Source organism: Hoplias malabaricus, chromosome 10 (assembly GCF_029633855.1).
Source record: "Hoplias malabaricus isolate fHopMal1 chromosome 10, fHopMal1.hap1, whole genome shotgun sequence".
In the NCBI taxonomy this organism is placed as follows: Eukaryota; Metazoa; Chordata; class Actinopteri; order Characiformes; family Erythrinidae; genus Hoplias; species Hoplias malabaricus.
This window is the reverse complement of record NC_089809.1, coordinates 22,711,543-22,735,291: the sequence shown is the minus strand read 5'-3', so window position 1 is coordinate 22,735,291 and position 23,749 is coordinate 22,711,543. Positions and strand designations below refer to the sequence as shown.

The 23,749-nt window shown below is 39.1% G+C and overlaps 2 protein-coding genes across 3 annotated transcripts; one reads left to right on the top strand and one right to left on the bottom strand.

The window, feature by feature from the left end:
* The first annotated feature begins 453 nt into the window (after positions 1-453).
* Positions 454-7,428, top strand: onecutl (one cut domain, family member, like). Its single transcript, XM_066682223.1, has 3 exons — positions 454-581; positions 902-2,202; positions 7,097-7,428. The coding sequence occupies exons 2-3, from the start codon at positions 1,152-1,154 to the stop codon at positions 7,405-7,407; spliced, it is 1,362 nt and encodes a 453-aa protein (XP_066538320.1). The 5' UTR covers positions 454-581; positions 902-1,151; the 3' UTR covers positions 7,408-7,428.
* A 1,756-nt stretch (positions 7,429-9,184) lies between these two features.
* On the bottom strand, positions 9,185-18,198 carry LOC136708009 (cathepsin S-like). 2 transcript variants are annotated; one of them, XM_066682269.1, is made up of 8 exons: positions 18,081-18,198; positions 16,922-17,047; positions 15,927-16,049; positions 14,781-14,930; positions 13,235-13,459; positions 12,909-13,074; positions 12,184-12,286; positions 9,185-11,802 (listed from the first exon to the last, which is right to left on the bottom strand). In XM_066682269.1, the coding sequence occupies exons 2-8, from the start codon at positions 17,039-17,041 to the stop codon at positions 11,703-11,705; spliced, it is 987 nt and encodes a 328-aa protein (XP_066538366.1). In that variant the 5' UTR covers positions 17,042-17,047; positions 18,081-18,198; the 3' UTR covers positions 9,185-11,702. The 2 variants fall into 2 exon arrangements, with proteins under 2 accessions (XP_066538366.1, XP_066538365.1); XM_066682268.1 differs by lacking the exon at positions 18,081-18,198 and adding an exon at positions 17,751-17,826.
* Positions 18,199-23,749: the final 5,551 nt, after the last annotated feature.

Genomic DNA, 23,749 nt, shown 5'->3' with positions numbered 1-23,749 from the left:
AGTGAGTGGAGGATGCGGCAGCGAAGGGGTTAATCCGAGTTGGAAATTCATCCCACATCTGTCAGATTTTTAAGTGTGTGACGTTGTGTGTGTGTGTGTGTGTGTGTGTGTGTGTGTGTGTGAATGGGGGGGGGGGGGGTAGTGAGAAGAGGGAGGGAGGGAAAAAGAGAGGGAGGAGGAGAGAAAAAAAGAGGGCTGAGATCGATGGAGAGACAGAGGAAAGGGAAAGAGGAGGGGGCCACAGAGATAATGACAGAAAGGGAGCTGTGTAGTTAGACACAGAGTCAGCTCAACGTGCGGCTGGACCGAGCGCAGAGAGGAGAGAGAGAGAGAGAGAGACAGGGAAAGAAAGAGGAGAGAAAGAGAGAGCGTCCTTTTTTAATGTGGCCTCCTCCTCCACGGAGCATCGTGGTTTATCGCGGCCGTTGAAGTGTTTCCTGGCGTTACACGCCTCTTCTGGGACTTGGGATGCTTGTTTTCTCGAAGAACAAGAGCCCGTTTGCAGCGCGCGGGATTGTATTCTCTGTTTCCCCTTGCGCAGAGCTCGCGCTTCGGTCATCTTGAACACAGCCAAGCCTGAGGTAAGCCAGTCTAACGCCTTCGAGATGTCTTAAAATGTCCGTTCACGAGATAAACAGAAGTTGCGTAAATGATTGAAGACGAGCTGCTGAATGTCTGTGTAATTCTTCGCAGCCCCGTGCAGCCAACTGTGAAACTGGACTAGCATTAATTGTCCGTGTAGGCTAGCAAGTGATTGTTTAAGCTAGCAAGTGAAACTTCTTGGATCTGTAGCCTAGTTGTGCTTGTGATCAATATACGACGAGCTCTCTTGAATAAATGATCAATAACCAATCAAGTAATCGTAGCCTACTGTATCTATCTATTTATCTCCCCTCCACAGGCTTCTCACGGCCAAGGACAAGACGGGGACAGACAGAAAAGCAGGTGCTTTCACTGGAACATAAAAAAATATGATAGCAAAAGCAGTCTTTAAAACTGGGCTTGAAACTAAAGTGAAATTTTATTCCCAAGCATAAGTGAACTATCAGTTGTTCATAAGCCTATATTCACTGCTACGTTTGAAAGCAAGCATCTTCAGACTGTAGAAAGGGGCAGGGGTGAAGCAAGCCTCCTGGCATTTGTTTTGAGAAATGGATGATAATATGGGAGAGATGTCGGTTCACAGTCATGTGGAACTTGCGCATGGTCAGGACAGTCGCGCCATGTTACACTCCCGTGACCTCTCCGCTGCCTTCCCTCGTCCCTCTCTGGGGGGTCACCCCATGGGACTGGAACATGAGCACAGGTCCCCAACCTATGAGCACAGCATGCCCACGCTGGGCTATGGCAGAGAGACCCCCACAAGCTGTGGCAGCACCTACACTACGCTGACCCCTCTCCAGCCATTTGACGACAAGTTCCATCACCATCATCACCCTTGTTTGCCAGTCAGCAATGTCATCGGCAGCTTCACGCTCATGCGCGAGGATAGGGGCCTTGGAGGAAACTTCTACAACCCCTATGGCAAAGACTTGGGCATGGCACAGAGCCTGTCACCACCACTGGGCAGTTCGGGCCTGGAGACGGCCATGCATGGCTACGGTTCGTTAGCGAGCCAGAATGGACACAGCGGCCAGATGCTAGCAAGCAGCCATGATGTGCATATGGGCAGCAACGGGGGTAACATATTTTGCCGAACAGCCACAGACTTCGGGAGGGAGATGTCACCACCATCTCTGGTGGACCACGGGGTCAGCCACCAGCTGAACAAGATGGACACCCACCAGCACGCACCTACCTACCACCCCCACATCTACACTCAGAGCTACCAACAGCACCATCACAGCCAGCAAGCCTCTAAGCTCGGGGAGCTCCCTGGCTCATCCCCCTCCTCGTCCTCCTCCTCTGGCTCCAGTTTGGCCAGAGAGAGCATGCTAGCTGGGTCCCAGAGCAGTGGGGCAGGCGAGGAGATCAACACCAAAGATGTGGCCCAGCGCATCATCACAGAGCTGAAGAGGTACAGCATCCCACAGGCCATCTTTGCTGAGAGGGTGCTGTGCAGGTCTCAGGGCACTCTGTCTGACCTGCTCCGGAACCCCAAGCCCTGGGGGAAGCTCAAGTCTGGCCGCGAGACCTTCAAGAGGATGTCCCGCTGGTTACAGGAGCCAGAGTTCCAGAGGATGGCATCCCTGCGACTGGAAGGTAGAAATCTTTAAGCATGCTTACTTTTTTCAAAATCTGTACTTCACAACCAGAATGATCTAAACCAACACCTACATCTGGTTCCAGTATATGAATTCTCAGCTCACCACACAATAGGGGTTGGAGTGATAAGTAGAGCATAACATAATAATATAATACTTAAAGACAATTTCACAATGCACAACAAATAGAATATTCTCAAACACAATGCTCTTGTAGATGTATATTTAAAAACGTCATAATCTAAGAATACAATTGTTTTAATAATTTTCTGCACACCACAACTCCACAAAATGTGTTTACATACAAGGATGCACTACAATTTGTAGGCCCCAGTCATATTACAGATTCATTTATTGATTAGCTCCACAAAAATATGTAAACATCCTCGTTTACTTATTTTTGCAAAGGAAATCAATCAATGCAGAAAATATTAATAACTATAACTTGTGTCATAGCTTATGCACATGCTCAGATTGTGTCTTTTTATCAGCACGCTGAGCCTGTGTGAAAGCTATGCCACATTTTATATATAATGTTTCAGATGTTTTCCAAATGTATTATAAACATTAATAATTAAGGGTTGTTCAAACTTTTACATACACCCTGTGCTTGCTTGTGTGAATATGAAAGCTAACATAATGATCTATTTCCAGCACAAGAACAGTTGGACCATACACTAGGGGCAGGCAATATGGCAAAAATACCATACCACATTTAAAGGCATTTTTTACAATACACAATAAAATAAAGTAGGCGCAAGGCACCAGTAGTGTAATGCATACTTTAAAAAAACAAAACAAAACATGCCACAAAAAATAATTCTGCTACTTTTCACATTCTGCAGATTATTATATATGTTTGTATAAGCTTATGTGTGTGTGTGTGTGTGAGCACTCAGGAAATACATACTCACTGTCCATTTTATGACATAAGTTATGTTGAAATATTGTGATGATTTCCACCTCTACTGTTCACCAAGCTGAGATATTTGTACTTTGTTTGTTCTTCTAGATATAGCACTTTTTTTTCAACATCTGTCTTGGAAATCCAGTGAGTCACAATACTTAAAACTGTTGGGTGCAAACAAGTGCATCTCTATTGACCTGTGTTCTGTTTTAAATTTCAGCATCAGCTTTCAGCGTTGGCTGAATATTCGATAGCAAACAAATCATCAAATCTTATATTTCATGTGCACTCTAAATAAAAGAAGCACTCCTCCAGTCTGGGGTCGTTTTGCAGTGATTGTGCTAAATTCACTCTGCACAAGATACTGAGAGTGATACCTTGTGTTGGTTGCCATCTAATATTCTTTAGAGATTTGCTTTGAAAGCTAGGGCTTGTCATAGTGTTGCAGTGTTGTGACATGACCAGGGCTGAACATCCAGCTGATGCACAAAGAGCTCTACAGAAAAACTGTAACATGAGAATGGGAGAAGGTGGTTGGTGGGGGGGTGGACTAGCTCTCAAAATGTCGGACAGCGCTCTACAGTAGCTAGCCACCGAAGACTCTGGGCTGGGAGACAAACGCAAAAGCCGCCTTGCCAAAGTCTGTCCGAATCCCCAGCGATCAATCACCCAAAGCTTGAAATGTGCTTCAGAATGAATTATTCTGCTTGCATTACCACCGCAGATATTGATTGGTAACCATTGTGCTCTCAGTCATAGGAGTGTTCTAAGAGCTGAAATACACAAAATCAATCAATGCCCTGTTTGGCCGCATAGTACTGAATCTTTGTGTTGTTCTTGTGCCCAGTCCTGAATACACTAATGTGGGTAACTCAGCAGCTGCCATGGTGTATACATTAATCTAGGGAACCATATTATTATTTCAACCGGGGCATTTTTCTTATTCTTTTGTTTTTGTTTATTTCTTGAACAATATCTTACGTTGGATTCTCAATCCAGATTTGACCCCTTTTCATAGTTCAGGGCATGTGTACTTCTTAAATTGCTGCTGATTCATAGCCAACAGCTATATACTGACATCAGCTAATACAAATATTTCATCATATCATCATCCGAATGAATCATGCATTCCTCCCAGGCCGTACGTCCAACACTCATACAGAGAAACGCTCATACCCAATCTTTTTAGCCCTGGCAAAGGCACAAGGTGGACACCTCTGTGCCTCCCCATGTAACCTACTTTCCATGAGGGTTGGCTTTTCTTGCCAAGCCTTTTGTTTAATTATCAGCTGGTATTGATTTCCTTGGGAAAGCAGAGCACAGGCCTCCAGCTCACAGCTCCGACGAATAAGCGAGCACAGGCTAGAATTAGAATGCACACGGCCCCACGCCTCCTTTTACATAGCAGGAGTTCATGCAGCACATGGACGAGTAGAAAGATGATTCAGCTTAATGCGGTGAAATATGTCTGAAAAGCACAGAATTATCCCACTCATCACCATGATGGGATAATATCATTCTCTATCTATAGTCAGTATCATTATTAAGACATTTTTGTAATTGCTAACTTGAGGCTAAAAGGAGATTGACTTTTTTTGCCAGATTATGCTCATTTTAATAGAGAAATTGCAACATTGTTCACTCACAATTTTCTTGTAAAAAATTTAGCGATTTAAAAAAAGCTGATCAGAAGCCAGTTCTTCCTGTAGAACATAATAATTATAAAGAAAATGCCACATTGGAAATAGGTTAAATATTTTTCTAAATAGGATTTGACTCTGAAAAGCTTATCTGCTCCACTCCTCAGATATTTTATACTCATCAGTATTTGCATTTATTTATATGCATTTATTCATTTGGAAGTAAGAGGTAAAACAAAATTGAATTATAAAGCTAAAAATATTTACCTAACTCTCTCAGTTTTTTGCAAGAAATGAATTAAAATAGTTATTTCTTTGACTGTACATACAATCCCAATGTATATACAGGTTGTGATATTGTTCCATCATATGTTTTACGATAGACACTTTTTACATATAAATATATCACTCCTTTGATCTTTATCCAATTACAGCCCTCATTAATTAAGTGCGGGGTTACCTAGATCTTTCTCTGCTTCTTTTGTGTGTCCTTGCACTGTGAGTAAGGCCGATAGGGGATGTGTGCAGGACAGACGGGCTCTGATCGAAAGAGGGAGAGAAAGAAAGAAAAAGACATAGAGAGGGAAGGGCTCAGTCACAGAGCAGGATGGAGATCATTACACTAACCCTCAGCTCTCTGGCAGTGCAGGGATTTCACACACGAGCACTGGAGCCTGAAGCCCTTGTCTTAAAGTCAAAATGAATAAGTGAGATAAAATAGGTTTAAGTGGCTCTCTCAGTGTCTCTGCCTGCACCATCAGCGGGTTTGAGAACCATTTAGCCATGCTCTTGATGGGCAGCAAAATGCACAGGCCTCTTTGCACTGTTTACAATCCAAATCCACACGTCTGAGAGAGAAAAGAGAGAGAGAGAGAGAGAGAGAGAGAGAGAGAGAGAGAGGGAGAGAAGTGTTTTGCCTGCGGAGCATAAAAAATAAAGCGTGTGTTTGTTTGGGGGGGAGCTGTGACCTGGTCCAGCGCTGAAGGGGTTAACCAGCCTCTGTAGGTCGAGGAGTCTGAGCAGCACAGATTTAATCAATAATTTCTATCAGCCCGTGGCCCAAGAAATCAGCAGGGGGTGGGTCAGTAGTGGGGGGGGCTGCGAGGGGGGTAGTGGAGTGAGGGTAGTGATGGGGGGGTATATGGAGTGGGGTAGTGGTGGTGGTGGGGTGGGGGGGGGTTGATGAGGAATGGCGGGTGCTTTCGATCACGTTTCAGCAACATGAGACAAGAAGCATACATCATGATTAAGGGCGGCTCTTGCAATCATAAGAACTCTACGGGGGGATGTTTATGTCTGTGAGAGAGGCACAGTGCCTGGGATTTATAGCATGGTAATTCACAGCTTTTACACATGATTACAACATGAGGAAGCATTTAGTTAATGGTTGCTGTTATGTTGGTGAGTGTACGTGGGGAGGATGGGAAAGGACTCGCCCGGCTCTGCTCTTATAAATCTGTACAACACAGCGTCATGTTTTAGTGCCATTGTTTTAATCGCCATGTAGCTGACTCAGTGAGACTAATATGAAACTGCTGACATGTAATATGGACATGAATACGCAAGTGTAAATCTATTCTTCTAAAGGACATAGTGTGGTGACTTTAGTCTCCTTTATTCCTTTACCTACCTTTACATTAGACATTGTCATTTCTTAACTGCGAACAACCAATTGTCCAGTGGAAAGATTCAGGCTATTGCTATAAACAAGAAGATTTGGAAGTTGACTTAATAATGGAATAAGCATTTTAATTTCAATAAATTCTTATTTTTAATTTCCAAACATGAATGTATCAACAGTTCAGTACAGTAAAGAGAGACTTAGTAAAGATATAGTAAAATTCAATAATGTTACATTTAATGTATTTTCCTAATGTAACCGCCGTTATGTAGGATTCGGTTGCTGCTCATCCATGACCTGCTCCAATGTTTGTGTCGCCCCTTTTCTACTGAAATGTCAGAACGAAATCATTTCGATGGCAGCACAAAAGTAACAGGAGCATAATGCACGGTGTGTGTGTGTGGGTGTGAGAGTGTGTGCATGTTTACACTTACAAGATATTACAAGATATAATATCAATATTTTTGGTTTTTCTTAACAATAAAATATTTCAATTTAACAGCAATGTCTTCTACAGTGTTTTCAGTTTCTTTCAAAAGTAATTCTTCATTTTCTTATTTTCTTGTTTATTATCTTTTTATGATTTATGAAATAGAAGTGAGAAACCAAATGCGCTGTAACTGCACAAAGCAACTGTAGCTGTTTGCTTGATTAGAAATGCACAATGAGCACACTGTCACAAACCATTTTGTTTATTCTCTCTCTCTCTCTCTCTCTCTCTCAGCTTGTAAGCGTAAGGAACAGGAGCAGTCGAAACAAGAGAGGAATCAGGGGCCTAAGCGCACTCGGCTGGTCTTCACTGACCTGCAGCGGCGTACACTGATGGCCATCTTCAGAGAGAACCAGCGGCCAGCCAAAGACCTGCAGGTGACCATCGCTCAGCAGCTGGGGTTGGAGCATTCCACTGTTAGCAACTTCTTCATGAACGCTCGCCGCAGAAACCTCAACCGCTGGAGCGAAGAGGGACGCCCATCCTCCACCGGCTCCTCAGGGTCCAGCACCTCCTCCCCTGCCGTCTCCTGCACCACGGCATGATGGGAGAACGCCACAGTTCTCCTCAGCACCGGGTCTGCTCTGAAGTCTTTGCTGCCCACGGAGGTTTTTTTTTTTTTTTTTTTTTTTTAAATCAGAGGTGTTTTTACACAGAAATCAAAGACCAGATGAAACCAAAGATAAATCCCTACAGAACGAGATAGAATTTGATGTAGTTCTCAGTGTTAAATTCATATATTTAGATTTAATTTGGAATAGAGGCCAACGAGTTTCTGAAGAGATGATATCATACTTGACTTAAATGAAAAGAGATGAAGTGAGAACAATGCAGTGATTTACTGAACAGTCTGGTGAACATCTGTTTACGGAAGGAAACAGATATGTCAGTATTTCACAAATCAAGACCTAACTGAATTATGCATCAGACGGACAATGAATCAGTTTTTGCTCAAATGGTTTGAGCAATATTGGTTTCCTTGAGACAAAATATAAAGACAGTCATTACCAAAGAGAGATACCAAAAGAATGAGTGATGTTTTCTCTTTTCTTTTCTTTTTTCTTTCTTTTTTTAACACTATCCCTGTAACAATATGTGGATGGATTTTTAGGGGGTTATTTCATCCTGGATAGTTCAATGACATGACCAGCTTCGAACAAAAGCTAAGTCTCGCTCTCTGATCCTGCTGCCCAGGGTTCTGTGTGGAGATAGCCAGAGCCTGTGAGCAGAACTGAACAGCAACCTCCCAAACCAAACAATGAGGCTGAATCCTACAGGGATGAAAACAGATCTGGAGGAGGAGGAGGAGGGGCAGTGGATGCGTTTTTTTAAGAGAACCCTCAAAAGGCCTGATCGATTGATTGGTGAACCTCATGGGAGTTGCTGCAGAGAAATACAGGCGAATTACAAAGAGGAACCCTGAGTCTTCTGCAGATGTACAGTGAGTGCCTGCTGTCTGTATTTGTGATTTGAAAATGACCAGTAGAGAAGACTCCTGTAGATCCATTGCACGATGTTTCTTGGTGCTCATGTTGGACGATGGAAGAAAATTGTCCCTAGGTCTTGGTTTTGTACAAATTTCAAGCACACGAGCCCCTGGTGGATCACAGGTTGTTGGTTGCTCAACCTCAAAAACTTGACTTTTATCAATCCCCAAAGAAACAACAAAAAAAAAAAACCTTTTTTGTGACTTGAGCATAAATCTGACATGAACTCTTAAATTAGCTATTTATGTTTTTATAATTATTTATGTATTTATTTCCTCACTTCTGTTTATTTATTTGCTAACTATTGTAAGTATTTATTTCATTACGTGTTGTTTGTCCTATGAACTTGTCTCTGATGGGAGTCCCATCACGATACCAAAGATGAAGGTTTGTCCTCCCTGAATGTAGGCAGCACTGTCATTTGTCTCTGTAACCAGCTAGTGTTCCAGTCATCCACTTAAAGATATTATTCACATGCGGTACATGTCTAAAGCCAGAGCACCTCATCTAATGTAGAAACCACACTGACTGAAGGACTAGAATTCTTCAACAGACAAAACATGTTGAGAATTCTGGAAGTTCATTCTGGCTGTGGAGAGATTTTCTGTCTACTTCAGTGTTGTCCAAATCCAGTCCTGAAGCACTGCACAAATTTTAATATTTACTACTTTTTTCCCCTGGACTGAATTTAGTCAGTGCTGAATAAATGACATGACCACTTGTCTTCAGACTTTATTCAGTGTTATTCTGCACAAGGATGGGGTTGGAACAGAACAGGCAGACCACCTTAAGAAAGAAACAGCCAAAGAAACACAGATATAGATTTTAATCAGTATTATTTACGTCAGTGTTAGTAACACAGTCATATGCAGATATCTTGGGCACAACTGGTCAAATAAAATCAATCATCATTATTCACAAGAAACATCTTATTGTTTCCTGAATATAACATAACGGTGGAAATATAAAACATAAAATGAGGCCTGTGCAAAGTTATAGCACATACTTTAAAATGATGTATACATTCAGTTCAGCAAATAAATAGAACTCTGTAACTTACAGAACGCTATATTAAGTCCAGTCATTTGACCAATTGTTTCCTTAATCAAGCATATGACTGTTTACAGGAAACAGATACAGACGTATCTGTAGAATCATCATTTCTGTGATGTTTGACTTACAAATATTTATTTTCCAAATGAATTATATATGGAAATGTATGGCTGAGTTATCATCATTAGTGGGGTCATGAACCCCCATCCCCTCTTGTAAACTGCACCTGTGGTATTATACACACAAGTGTACTGTGTCTTTGAGGATGCGATGTGCCATGCTATGTGGCGTCCAGGGTTCAAGGGTGAGGGAGTGTCAGGGCCGTTTTTTGGCCGCACTCGAATGTGTCACTCTGTCTTTAACCTTCGCAGGGAGTGAAGTGAGGCCCCTTCACAGCATGCACTTGAAAGAGGGACCATGAAAGAGGCCATCGACTTTTGCTGACATGAAAGAGGCCCTTTTTATCTGTGTCCTGTTGGAGGCTGGGGCCGGAGCTCGCCGCTCACTCAGCCAGACCCATGGGTTTAGGGCATTCAAAGGGGAGGGCAGATCAGAGAAGGCCTGCATTACCAAACCAAGGGGAGGTGAGTTGGGAGGGAGTGGTGGAGAGTGGGGAATTAAACTTTAATGAGTAACAATTGTAAGCGTGCTGTGAGCAGAGCAAAGGGTGTCTGCCTCAGCGCATGTGTTAACGCTCAGTGCAAGCTCCTCGTGGTTCCTAGTGTTTGATTAAGCCTCCGGGTGCTTTAGACGCACCATAGTTCGTTCTTTAGATAAAGTGGTAGATAAAGTCCGCATTTGGCATCACCTGAGCCAGCAGTCTTCTGTACAGATGTTTTAACAGTACTGTAGTCTTTGGGACCCCCTAGTGGTTGAAGCTTTTGCTTGCCTTGTTGAAGGAAATGTCTGAGACAATTGGCTGAGATGATGGACTGAGCTCAGCTTGTGAAGAAGCTGGACAGGACTTTGTGAGGGATGTTCTGAGCTTTGGCATGTATGTGCTGTATACATACATCTTTCATAAATGTCTGTCTTTATACATAAGCAAAACAACAGTATGGATATGTAAGATTCGCCATTCAAACGCTGGGACGGTGACTTTTCGCCCCTTATTTTCGGACTACTCTTCATGTGTAAATCCCTGAGAACTGTTGGGGAAAAAAAGAAAACCTCCATTCTGTCCACTGAAGCAACAAGTCTATCCTTTCCCTACTTATGAAGAATTCATCTACCTCAATTGTGTGTGGTGTAGCTGAGATGTAACTGTACCAAAGATCCCATGCATTCAGGGAGAGTTTGTGTCTCATCTTTTCTAACCAAATGTGCTGGAATCAATCTGTAACCACTATAATCACACTTTTACCTACAGACAAAGAAAGCTTACCTACATGAGAAAGCATTAGATCATGTGCAAAAACAGGGAAGTAAACACAAGTGCAGAGGCCAAATGGGACAATCGAAGCAAGCGAGGCTGGTCTTGCTGTACTTATGATTGCTTATTGCTCCCTCTAAAGACATGTAACAAATTCAAAGAATCAAACATGAATGGGTATTTAACAAGTGTGTTCAGCTCTTTAGCCAAAATAAAGTAAAATGCCTCTTCAGTGTTCAACATCCAATTACATCCATTTGATTATTATTTTTTTTTTTGTATTTTGTGGTAGAATAATTATAGAAGGCAAAAAATATATTGACAGAATCTGTTACTTATGAACAAATGATACTTTACCCAGTAGAACAAGAAGTGTAGAGTCAGTCAAGAACACATTTTAATTTCTCTGGTGTACAGGAGTTTAGTAATGTTCACCCTTAAATCAATAAGTCGCAGGTAGCAGAAAGCTTTAAAACCATTGCCATTCATCCTGTTTGTGTGTTATGTTAGCACATCTGTCAGTCATTGTGCCATTCTCTCCTCATGTTAACCTATGAATGTGGCTAACCAACCAAAGGCTTTAAATCACGACAGTCTACATGTCAATCATAACTGGATGTTGTGTACCAATTTTGAAAATCCTTTGATACCTCATGTGAAATTGTTTGTTGTGATGTTGCACTGAATAAAAAAAGTCTTGTAAATTTGAGTGAAATCATGTTTTCAGAATAAAGGTCCTTTTTTTCTGCAACTCTAAAACACACTAATGATGAAAATAGGCTTTGTGAGAACTGTCTATTAACAAGTGTATTTAACACAAAAGTATCACATTTTTATTTGACTAAATAAACACGTTTGTTAAAAACGTAATAAAATAAACAGGTAAATCGATGAAAAACCGTTAAAGATTTGCATCCGTCTTCACTGGTCACATGATTGGGTAGCAGGCATAACTGGCAATGCCACACATATTGCCCTTATTGCGGGCAATGCGGATGTAGCCTCCATCTCCAAAGCTTGTGCCCCAGCTGTCAAAGTAAAAAACAATAAAGTAATTAAAATTTTATACACATTAGAAAATAGTTCCAAAATGTTATACCAATTGAGACAGAATATGTCACCCCCTCCCGAGAACATATATTAATATACAAATATTTCTGTTGCTTTGTGACAATATCAGTTGTAAAAAGCACTATATAAATACATTTTGCTTGATTGAAATATTGTTCAAACCTTAATTTAGGCCAATCACTAAATAAAATCCAGAAGGCTGAGACATTACTGAAAAAAGCCTTTAGCCCAAAAGGTTTTATTTAATAGGTAATAATTACATGTTCTATAAAACGTAACATTAGCTAATACATCAAGAGGGTTATGAAGTCCTAAAGAAATCTGACTGAGATTCCTACCTGTTTTTCACTAGCCAGTAATCTTGTCCACTCAGTGTGCCATATCCTACAACTAGCACAGCATGGTTCACGTCTTGAGTGCAAGTTGGGTCATTATACACTCCTGAAGCAGATAAAAGGTTCATTAACAATGTAAGAAGGCAAACATTGCATACACAGATCCACATGAAAACATCTTATAACTTAAATCAGCATATTTGTATTGTGATGCATTGTCCCATTACGTTTTTTAACTTAACAATAAACCCTGCCCAAGATACACTTTAGGAAGAAGGCACTGCCCTCTAGTGATGAACAATTAAATATAGAAAGCAATATTAAGAATGTTCATTCATTGTCTGTAACCACATTTCCAACTCAGGGTTGTGGGGGGTCCGGAGCCTACCCAGAATCACTGGGCACAAGGCAGGAACACACCCTGAAGGCCAGTCTTTCACAGAGCAACAAACACACCCATGGACTCTCCAGAGTCAACAATCCACCAACCAAGGTGTGTTTTTGAACTGTGGAAGGAAAATGGAGCATGTGGAGGTTACATCAAACTCCTCACAGACAGTCACCCTGAGCGGGACTTGAACCCACAAACTCCAGAACCCTGGAGCTGTGTGACTGCGGCACTACCTGCTGCTCCACCGTGCCACCCAGAGGTTGGCATATATTAGTAAATATTCTAGGAATTAAACAAAAATTTTCATAACTAATTATATTGATTTGACAACACTTACCACTGCGGTACAGTATAAACTTTGGCCGAGTGGCATCAATAGCTACAGAGATGGGTCCGATTGTCGCTACAGCCTCCTTCAGAGCCTGTTCATCCCTCTGGGCGACAAAATTGTAACTGGTGCAGTTGGCAGCACGATGTGATGGGTCATATCTGCACTGTCCATCCTAGAATGCACCATTGAGAAGAGACAAATTAATGCTAAAAACTGAATCATGGTAGGGCTATGATTATGATCTGGCACACAACAGACCACAGAATGCAGTTACCAAACAAGCTTAAAAATAAGAGAGAAAATAATGGATTTACATTTGAGAGTTAACTCACCACTCCAGTGTAAGGGTAAGTAGCCTCTGAATCTATACCACCATTATCTATGACATACCGGAAGGCTTTAGACATATAGCCTCCATTGCACCCATGATTTCCATATTTAGTAGAGCAGTCCACCAAGTTCTGAGGGCTAAGGGACAGTAGCTGTCCTGTGGTCCTCTTTAACTGACCCTCCAGGGAACCAGCAGCACTAAATGCCCAGCATGAACCACATGAGCCCTGTGAGGAGTAAAGGGTATTCAATAAATTTTTTCTAGCTGATAACTGAAAATAATAAAAAGATGTAAACTACAATACAGACTTTGTTTTCGAAAGAGAACAGAAGCAGATTTATGAATTGTATCCAGTAATTATTGGGTTACCTTTTACTGAAATAGTGACAAGTACTATGCATCATAAATCACAAAATATCAGTGTACACAAAATGGTAATCATGCTATCTATATAACTGTATTTTAAGCAGTTTATATTTTAACCAAATCATCCCCCTCCCAACACACACACACACACACAAGTATGCACACATTTCTCAAGCAACAGTTATCATTTCACTGGTGTTTTTTTTCCCCAACTAAGAGATACAGACAATAATTAATTGTTATATCAAGACATCCAAACTCACCACCCATGAGACAAAGGGTGAACCACATGAAAGAAGTGAAACCTGCAAGTCAGGCTTCAGTCATATGTCTTCCTCTCTAAATGTTTCACTGTGATGTTTAAAGTTACATGGACCGGAAACATTTTTTATACGATCACATTTTCCATGTTCATTATAATTTTTAAACTGACATGATTGTCCTCAGGGCGGCACGGTGGTGCAGCAGGTAGTGTCACACAACTCCAGGGGCCTGGAGGTTGTGGGTTCGATTCCCGCTCCGGGTGACTGTCTGTGAGGAGTTGGTGTGTTCTCCCCGTGTCTGGGTGCTCCGGTTTCCTCCCACAGTCCAAAAACACACATTGCAGGTGGATTGGAGACTCAAAAAAAAAAAGTGTCCGTGAGTGTGTGTGTGTCTGTGTTGCTCTGTAAAGGACTGGCGTCCCCTCCAGGGTGTATTCCCGCCTTGCGCCCAATGATTCCAGGTAGGCTCTGGACCCACCGCGACCCTGAATTGGATAAGCGGTTACAGATAATGGATGAATGAATGATTGTCCTGTCAGGTCATAATCATTGTTTGTTTGTGCACGCAGAATGAAATTTAACCTGTCTTAAATTACAAATCACAGGAAGCAGTTTAAGATACCCAGCGTGTAAAATAAGGCAAAATAAATCAACCCTAACTGAATGAAGCATCATCTTAGGGGAATGTACAACAATTAATAGGAGATGTAAATTTCTGCCATAAACCTGGGCCCACTGTAAACCTAGAAAAGCATTAATTCTAATTCTAGGATTAGGTTCTGAACATCCACAATGATACAGATCCTGTGCAGTACACTGTTGGATTTCATCATTTCAGCATCAAAGAATCAAGCCCTAATGACATTATGTTCATACTAAATGTGTACAGGCTGGAGTTCCTAAAACTGGAAAAAATACCTGCTGCTTCACATCAGTGACATAGCCCTTGTCCCTCCAGTCAAATGTATCTGGTACATAAGCTCCAGTAGAAGACACAAATAAGGAAGGTCTCTTCAGGTCAGAAGGCACACGAGTCCCAGCCAACTTCTGCAGAATCTCTGCTGTAGTCTAACATTTGCAGGAAGAAAGCAAATGTAGAAGTTACAGATACATCCAATGTTCACAGCCATTTTCAAATGTATTTACTTGCTATACTTCTGACCATAGGCATAGAAATGAGTTTGATATTCAGGGGACATATTTGCTGAGTCAAAACCCACACCATACCCAAAATATTAGCTAGCTATAAGCTGACTCCTATGTAGATAAGGCAGTAAAATACTGCATTTATGATGATGTGAAACTGCATTTGATTAACGTTAGACAGTGAGGCTGGAACTTTACATACTACACTACAGAAAGCACTGCTAAGGGTGGTATATTGTTTTGTTTACACACTATTCAGTGCAGCAGTGTGCATTTTGGGACACAGCCAGAGACAAATGTTAACTTGCTGCATGTTTAGAGTTTTGTCTAACAACCTGAATACAACTAATATTAATGTTCACTAAATCTCATATCCTCCTGTTACCGTAACAAGATGTTATATACAAGCCGCTTTTATAACTGTAATTAGCAGTCATTGTTTTTTAGCAGTCATTGTTTTTTAGCAGTCAAAGTAATATTTGTTGTGCTCTCGTTACTGACCTCAAGCCCAGAGCTGGTAAACACCTACTTTATAAACCAGACTCTGATGGTGAATTGGAGGCCAGTTACGCTGATGATTTGAGAAGCTCTATATTTGACCAGGCGCCTTAGCAATGGCAAAAATACGTTAACCTCTATTAAAATCAAGCAATCCCCCGCAGTTCCTACACCAAAGCTTCCAATATGAAAAATGTAGTGATTCAGGAAGCTAAACTATATTCAGGATGTAAATATCTAACACATTTTGTAATTTTAAAACTTCTGTTCATGGAATGGCTTTGCAGTTTAGCTTATGTAACTAACTACCAGAAAGAATAAACAAAAACAATAAACAAGTATACCACGAGCATGGATTATTTTTGTGTCATTTAGTAATTTAGAAAAAATAGCTAAACGTTTGATAATTGGGATTCTTACCATGTCTCCCATATGATTCATGCCTATGTCATAGGTGTGCATGCCCAAAGAGTGTTCAAGATTGTGTAGGGTGATCAGCCTCAGGTTCCTCTCCCAGATTTCCCTACGGCCCAACTCCTCTACCTGCAAACATAAATGTAGAAGCTACTGACATGTCCTATAACTCAAATGAGCTTTTTATAAGATTTTATATACAAAAATAAAGTTTTTATAAAAAGTTTGCTAAAAGACCAATAAAGGCATTTTGAATGGTTATAACAACAATTTTGTGTTGACACTGCTGTGTACCAGCACAGGTTACTCAGAGGTTAAGACTGAATTTTTTAAATCTACACCTTTATCTGAGGATCTGTGAAAGGAGTCACAACAAGCAGAAAATGATAGAAGAGCAGAGAAGTTTCACATTTCACATTGTTTTGTGGAACACTGGCTTGTTTTTATAAGGTCCCACAAGTGAAGCCTAGGTAAAGATGTGTATTATTTTGAGACCACTTGTTGTACTATGTATCTCTACCCTCATTCAATACAGCATCATACCTAAAACCAGTGAAGTGATCAGAGGACTACACTCTTACAGAACTTCTGAAACTGTTGAAAAATACATACGTTGAACCTTTTGTATCTGCATTAGGTGAAAATGGCCCAACTGAGTCCCTGAATAAACTCAAGCTTCATAAAGACTCAAATTAGGAACATTAAGCATTACTGCAGAAACCATTGTGGTATAAAGTTTCAGAGCAAAAACAACAACAAAGAATAAACATTTGCTATTCATACGCCTGTATTTGAAGAACAAAATACTTCCATTTATGTATGTGCGCCCAATGTCCTTTGTTTAAATTTGAATTTATGTAGAAGCTAAAGCTGATTGTAAGAGAAACTAGTCTCTGAACAATATCTAATTGTTTAAATTATGACAACTTATGCCATTTAAGTGGTCTACATTTTATGGCTTATTTTAAGGAAAGAACTTGAAAAAAAACATTAGCTCTCACCTCAGTTGAATAAACCTTTGAATGTGTTTTCTTCCACAGCTGCCAGTGAAAATCAAGGTTTGGGTCTGTCAGGGCCAGGGCTGCCCCACACAGCACTGTGATAAACAGGATTCTCTGCATCTTTACCTGTGACAAATCAACAATAGAGTGTTATGAACAAATGCTCACTCTAACACTGGTCCTCTGACACAAAGACAATACAAAAGAAATACAATGCATAGAAAAGCAGTAACTACACAGCAAATTAACTAGTGTTAAATCAACACCATTAGTATAAAAATGTAAACTTGTCAACACTAATAGTGTTAATTTGACACTGGTGAATTTACTGTGTAGACAGAAATGAACATATGCATTTACATCTATCTCATGTGAATTCTCTCATAAACACAACACAATTATTTGAGGTCATTATTGTTCCTCTTATGGTGAAGAGGAAATGAAAATCCCGTTTCATATGCAAGGTATGTTTAAAAGGAGGTTATACTGGTTAAACTGCTAGTAAGATCACTTGCTCAATCAGTCTCATGACTAAGGCAAAATCGATTTCAAGAACTGAAGTGCTAAAATTAAGGGAATGGTGTGTGATCTAGACACTTTACAGATGCTCTTTTAGTGAACTCATAACTAATCCTGAAGTAGTAAGATAGCCCATCCTCCACAGAGTGAGCAAGGTGAGCTTTACTGTACATGTCAACACGGAAAGGTAAAAACCAAGGTGTCCCGACCTGTCTTCTATACAAGGTTCATAAACGTAAAATAACTTTATATAACTTAATAATAATAACTTATATAATAACGTTAACATTCCGAGAACAAACAGCAGTACACGGTTACTTAGGGAAACTTCCTCTTCTGAAACCACAGCATCTTTCATACACCTTTTTATATCGTTTCTATTATTCTTTTTCACACAACAGACAAAACAAATCGAAAACAAACAAACAAACAACAACAAGGACCTAGTCTCCTGCACCACACATATTTTCGTAATAAAACCTTGAAATACAATTAACGCCAACTTCACGAAGGCTGTTCTACTTACAGTAAAATCGAAAGTGAAATATTCACTCGCTTCAAAAATAAACAGAACAGTCTTTCGTTTCTAAAAGACAAAAACACATGCTTCTGTAACTGAATTATTAAATCTTACTCTTACCTGCTCGGTGTGAGCCCGACGTCAACTGACCCTGGAGGATGAGGTTAAAGCTGTTCACACAAGCTTTTTAAAGAAGTGTCATCACGTGTTAAACGAGATACTGGCGTCATTTCTTCCTGTTTTTCCTCCTTATGTCGTTAACAACATTAAAACCACATTTCAAGTAGAGATTAATCAAATAACTTGGAGATGTTTTAATGTGTTCTAAAGACTTTGAAGTACTTCAGATTTCAGGCTCTGTGGGACATAAAACATTCTGATAGCACTTTGCATTAAGGGTATAATTATTGGTACTTTTAAGCACTAAGGCAGTAATAAGACATTACTAAAACATTAAACAATGTCACAACTTGTCATTATTTTATATGCTAGTCCCTGTTTTACTTTGTCAGGAACCTGACATCCTGACCCATGTCATCATCTATAAATGCCCTCTTTTTTTGAAGACTAAAATATGGTCACCCTAAAACAGACAGATAGGTTTCACCCATAATATACTGTAAATGTCCTATACAGTTAAATATACTGTACAAAATAAGTAAGGTAGCATGTTTTGTATTATCACATTAAATTCAAACACAATTATACATTTCCACACAAAGTTATCAGAAAGTCTGCGACCCTTAAGCTTATGTTTCCGGAACCCCCAAGGATACTTTGGCCCGCAAGTATCTGCTTAAGCAAAGAAGTCTGGAAAATAATGCTGCTTGAATCTGAATAAATTGTCCTAACATTCTTTCTGGAGAAGTTTTTTTTTTTTTGTATTATACATTAATATTTACAACACTTAATATTCCATACACACAGCAGACATGATTAAGCATATAGAAATGTTTTACAGCTTGAAACCTGCATATCTTTCTCTCATTTACTCTCTGTTGCTTTGAAATAAAATACAGTTTAGTTTTTTTTTTTTTTATGTGATGAAACTTGTCAAACGGCCAGGTGTCTTTGATGCACCTGAAACTAGCCACTAAGTAGATCTGAACACTTTCCATTTCCCTTTCCATATATGTAAGTTTGCAGCTGAAGCAGTAAGGTTGTTCCTAATTGATCCTGAGTGATTGTGGTTATATTTCAATATCGTTGCTGTCCAGTGAAAAGCATGTATCTTCATTTTTGTCTGTTTTTGGTTTACTACACCATTTTAAAACAGCAGCTGTCCTTCGTGTTGTGTAAAAACGTCATGATGAATGGACCGATAGAAATGCTCTAGAATGACTTGAAATAGAATCTTTTTCTTTTCTTTCTATTGAAATTTAATACAGTATTTTCCTTCTACTGTAAATTTGTTTTTGAAGATACATGTTTCTAATTGGACAGCCATGATATATTATACAATTTTCCAATTATATTCAAGAGTAAACAGAATTATCAAACCATGATAATAAGAGTTCATCATGGATGGAGGCACCAAACTCAGGCAGTAAAAAAATATATTGCGTGACTGAAAATAAAGAGGAACGGTTTTATTTTGAAATGATTCCCTTGATGCTTTCGTTTTTTAACTAATTAAATACTGCTTTCATGTACCAATAATACAGTCTTTAAATGCTTGGAAAATTTATGAGGACAATTTAAAAACTAGTTTAGTACCCCAGTATCTCTTAAATTACATATTTTAGAAAGAATCATCATCTGAGGACTATGAGTCAGCATGACAGTGTTTGACTATGTATGGTCACTTTTTGGAACAAGCTTTGTGCTGTTTCAGCATGTTTCTGAAGATGTAGATCTCTTGATCTGTGCATGGTGCAGTGTAAGCAATATGAAGTTAACTCATTCAGCTTCATAATGCAAAACCTCACAATTTGTATAAATACATTGCTTTTCAGCAAATAAAAACTACATAGACAAGGTTTAAAATAAACTAGCTATTTAAATAATAAGTTATTACATCATTCAAATTCTGCAAGGTTTGCTGTGCAATGTGTCACTCCAGAGAACAGCACAGGAAATTATCACAGGATTTTTTTTTACTTTAAATTTTTTATGTGTTTATTTCATTTTACCTTCATCAACATTGCATTTACCTCCAGAAAACAAATAATTAGTTTGAATCAATTTGTATATCAAATAAACAGGATATTTATGTTATGGCTGCATATGTTTCCTGTCATCACCATTGTAAAGATTTTAGAACTAGTATTTCTCAAAAACAAACAATTTTGTATCATATCACGTTGACTGACTTTGTTCATCATTTCCGTGATTGAAATTGATAAAAAAAAAATGTTAACATTCTGTGAAGTACACATTATACATTATCTGCTGATATTTGAAAGTGATTTGAATGTAGCTTGCTTAACTTTCTCTTACTGGAGATGCTTGTTTAGAAAATCACTCTTTTGCGTAACATTCTTGAAAAAGGAGGCCCATGTAGGTAGTGTGGTATATGTAACTTATGACATACCACAACCACTTCTACTTTTCACTGAGAGAGATTTTTTACAGTGTCACTAGCAAGCATACGGTAGCAGAAGTATAGATCACATTTTAAACAAATGCTTTTCTATCAGTGATAACATATTGTGATTTACCAATGTGACGGCAGGTTTACAAGAGGTTAAAAGTACAGATAAATTGCACGTAAGAGAAAGTATTTGTATTGTGTCAAAATATATCCAAATTAAACTGTAAGGAATGACAAATAAACTTTAAATAAAATTTGAACTAAAGATTATACAAATAAACATTTCTTCAAACATATATTTGGCAAGTACATATTCTGAAATCTATGAGAATACCTTTAGTGGAGTGAAATAGGACTGCAGCAGTGAAAAGGTTTTTACTATGGGACTACTTACATCCTGACCCATGTCGCCACCGTACGCTATAAAAGTCCTCTTTTTTTGAAGACTAAAATATGGTTACCCTAAAACAGACAGATAGGTTTCACCCATAATATACTGTAAATGTCCTATACAGTTAAATATACTGTACAAAACAAGTAAGGTAGCATGTTTTGTATTATCACATTAAATTCAAACACATTTCTACAATTCCACACAAAGTTATTAGAAAGTCTGCGACCTTTAAGCTTATGTTTCCGGAACCCTCAAGGACACTTTGGCCGGCAAGTATCTGCTTAAGCAAAGAAGTCTGGAAAATAATGCTGCTTGAATATTGAATCTATGGCCAGGTGTCTTTGATGCACCTGAAACTAGCGGCTAGGTAGATCTGAACATGTTTCAACCAGGGTATTGGTTCAAATCTCATCTAAAACAGTAGTGTTTAACCAAACATGCCCTTAGAATTCCGATGTTTAAAAATGCCCTCTTATCTAACAGGATTTATTGCAGGTCTACCAGCAAACATGTTTAGAGTTGAGTTAATGATGAAGTCCAAGAAGAAGATAAAGGGAAATGAAATCTAGGCATGTGACTAAGCTGAGACTTGTTTTCGACTTCACGTTTCCTTGGCCACTGTCATAGTACAGCAGAAAGATGCTATTTATAGGTAAAATATATCTTCTGGTATCTTAATCTCATTGATTATTGAAAGAGGAGAAAGACTCAATCCATAATATAGGGCCTGTATGTTGATTTTGTTTTAGTCACATCTGTGAATACATTTTATTATTACTAGCACTCCCCTGACATGAAGGTAGAAAAGTATCAGGAAATAGAATTCAAGTCACTACAATGAACTACTGTACTGTGAATGTTCACACAGCTAAAGTATCAGTATTACTCTCATTTCTCAATATGTGACAGTAATTGAATCTCAAGCCAAATATTGTTTTTTGCAATTATTTTGCATTTTACAAAACTGAAATCAGAAATATTATACAGTCATACTGCCTTGTTATTCTGACTTATTCTTCTTATTCAGAAAGTCCAAATTCGACCATCTGATGTTTCCTCTAATTAATGTTCTCCTTTTTTGTCATATGTCAGATATGTCAGTCTTTGACGTTAGTGGGTATGCTGATTAACTTTCACATGTTTACAGTCTGTGTGACTGTGGTGATGGATATACCTAAGTCTCTATGTCAGGTTTGTGGTTTACAATATATTTGTGTTAAATTAATTGTTGTGTTGTTGTGTTAAATTAATTAGAGAGAGAGAGAGAGAGAGAGAGAGAGAGATGAGTTTAATATGGGTCTAATTGACATTAAAACATGTGTTTGGGTCCTGTTCTGGGACATTAAAAGATAGGTGATATCTGAGTGTTCCTTTCTTTTTCATTTACCTTCAAATAATTGTACAACATTTTGAACACTGCCCTCTGCTGGGCTAGTTGTGGATTATAGTCCAGAAAACTGCTGTTGGAGGGGAATAAGGAAGTAAGAACAAGATCTCGCTCAGTTCGGCTCATTTTTCGCTGATGCCATGCAGTTTCAATATAAGTAATGGCAAGGGCAAAGTACAGTAATCCTCAATGACCATGACTTATTAAAACTAAGCCGACACTAGGTTACTGTAAGGTGTGTAGAATGACCATGATTGTATATATACTTTCCCAATATGTATATTAAACCCCAACTAGGATAAAGAAAGCAACCAGTGGAATATGGAGCCACATATTAATGTAAAAGTACTGGATTGTCCAAAACAGGTGAGTTGCTTATTAGTGAGACTAACATTTATCTAGTTTTTTGTCATTTCATTTTCAGCATTTTTTACAGTGTGTTAATGGATAGTTTTTCACTGCCTTAATTGTAAACTGACTTCACAGGCATTTGGTATAATCCATTACTAGGCCTATTGTATGGCCATATTGCATCAACTCTGTAGCATCAGGCTAAAGCTGTGTTCAGAATGTTAGCTACGTTTCTAAAGTTTTCTAGTTGAATACAATTTGAGTGCTGTTAGTAGTAGGTGTGAATGACTTTTTTTTAGAAGGTTTGATTTTGGCCAAATATTTGCCTACAGCTGCCTAGGAACCACTTGTGTTCCCTGCTCACATGATAGTGTATAGCAATAAATGGTAGTGCCACACATATTGCCTTTATTGCGAGTAATGCAGATGCAGTCTTCCTCTCCAAAGACCCTGTGTCAGGTGTGAGAGTAAAGAAAAAAATTAAAATTGTTACATACAGTACACGTAAAGTAACAGTAAGACCACTTCTAGTCAGCACAATGCTTGCAAGTGTTTCTGTCCCACTTATACAACTAATCACTTTATTAACAAATGCACTAAATGCACTAAAAGGTGCAGAGCACTGTGGCTCCAGGATAAGGGATTTTTAACTATAGCTGTGGGCTATAGAGATACTAAAATGTCAGCTTAAGCCAATATTAAGGCCAAATTAGCTGAAGTTGTCTGCACCTCAAATCTCATTGTCACTAGCCTGAAGTCCTCCCTTTCACCGTGCCATATTCATCAGCCAGCCTTCCATGGTTTATGACTGAGTGTCCTTTCAAGGGGTGAATTCAGTGACAGGAATGTTGGAGTTACCACTGTGTTGTATGCAGTGTTGTGCAGAATGTGGTACAAAGTAATAAATTACAGTAATGTATTTTTTTTCCTGCAACAGTTACAGCATGCCATATGTGACCATAATTAGAGTATGCATTTTAAAAATTATAATACACTTACTGATCTAATAAGAATGTTAATATTTTTGTTAATGTTAATAATTGATATATTGTCTTTGTTTATTCAAATCATTCATTAATTCATTGTCTGTAACCGATTATCCAGTTCAGGGTGGCGTTGGGTCT

Bases quoted from the DNA above. Each gene is read 5' to 3' on its own strand.
- LOC136708009 (XM_066682268.1), bottom strand. From the start codon at position 17,798: ATGAAAGATGCTGTGGTTTCAGAAGAGGAAGTTTCCCTAAGTAACCGT. The intron at 13,460-14,780 runs GTATTTTTTCCA...TACTCCTCACAG, and splicing joins TCACTGATGTGAAGCAGCAG to GGCTCATGTGGTTCATGCTG. The intron at 11,803-12,183 runs GTAGGAATCTCA...TTACTTTGACAG, and splicing joins TACTGGCTAGTGAAAAACAG to CTGGGGCACAAGCTTTGGAG.
- onecutl (XM_066682223.1), top strand. From the start codon at position 1,152: ATGGATGATAATATGGGAGAGATGTCGGTTCACAGTCATGTGGAACTT. The intron at 2,203-7,096 runs GTAGAAATCTTT...TCTCTCTCTCAG, and splicing joins GGCATCCCTGCGACTGGAAG to CTTGTAAGCGTAAGGAACAG.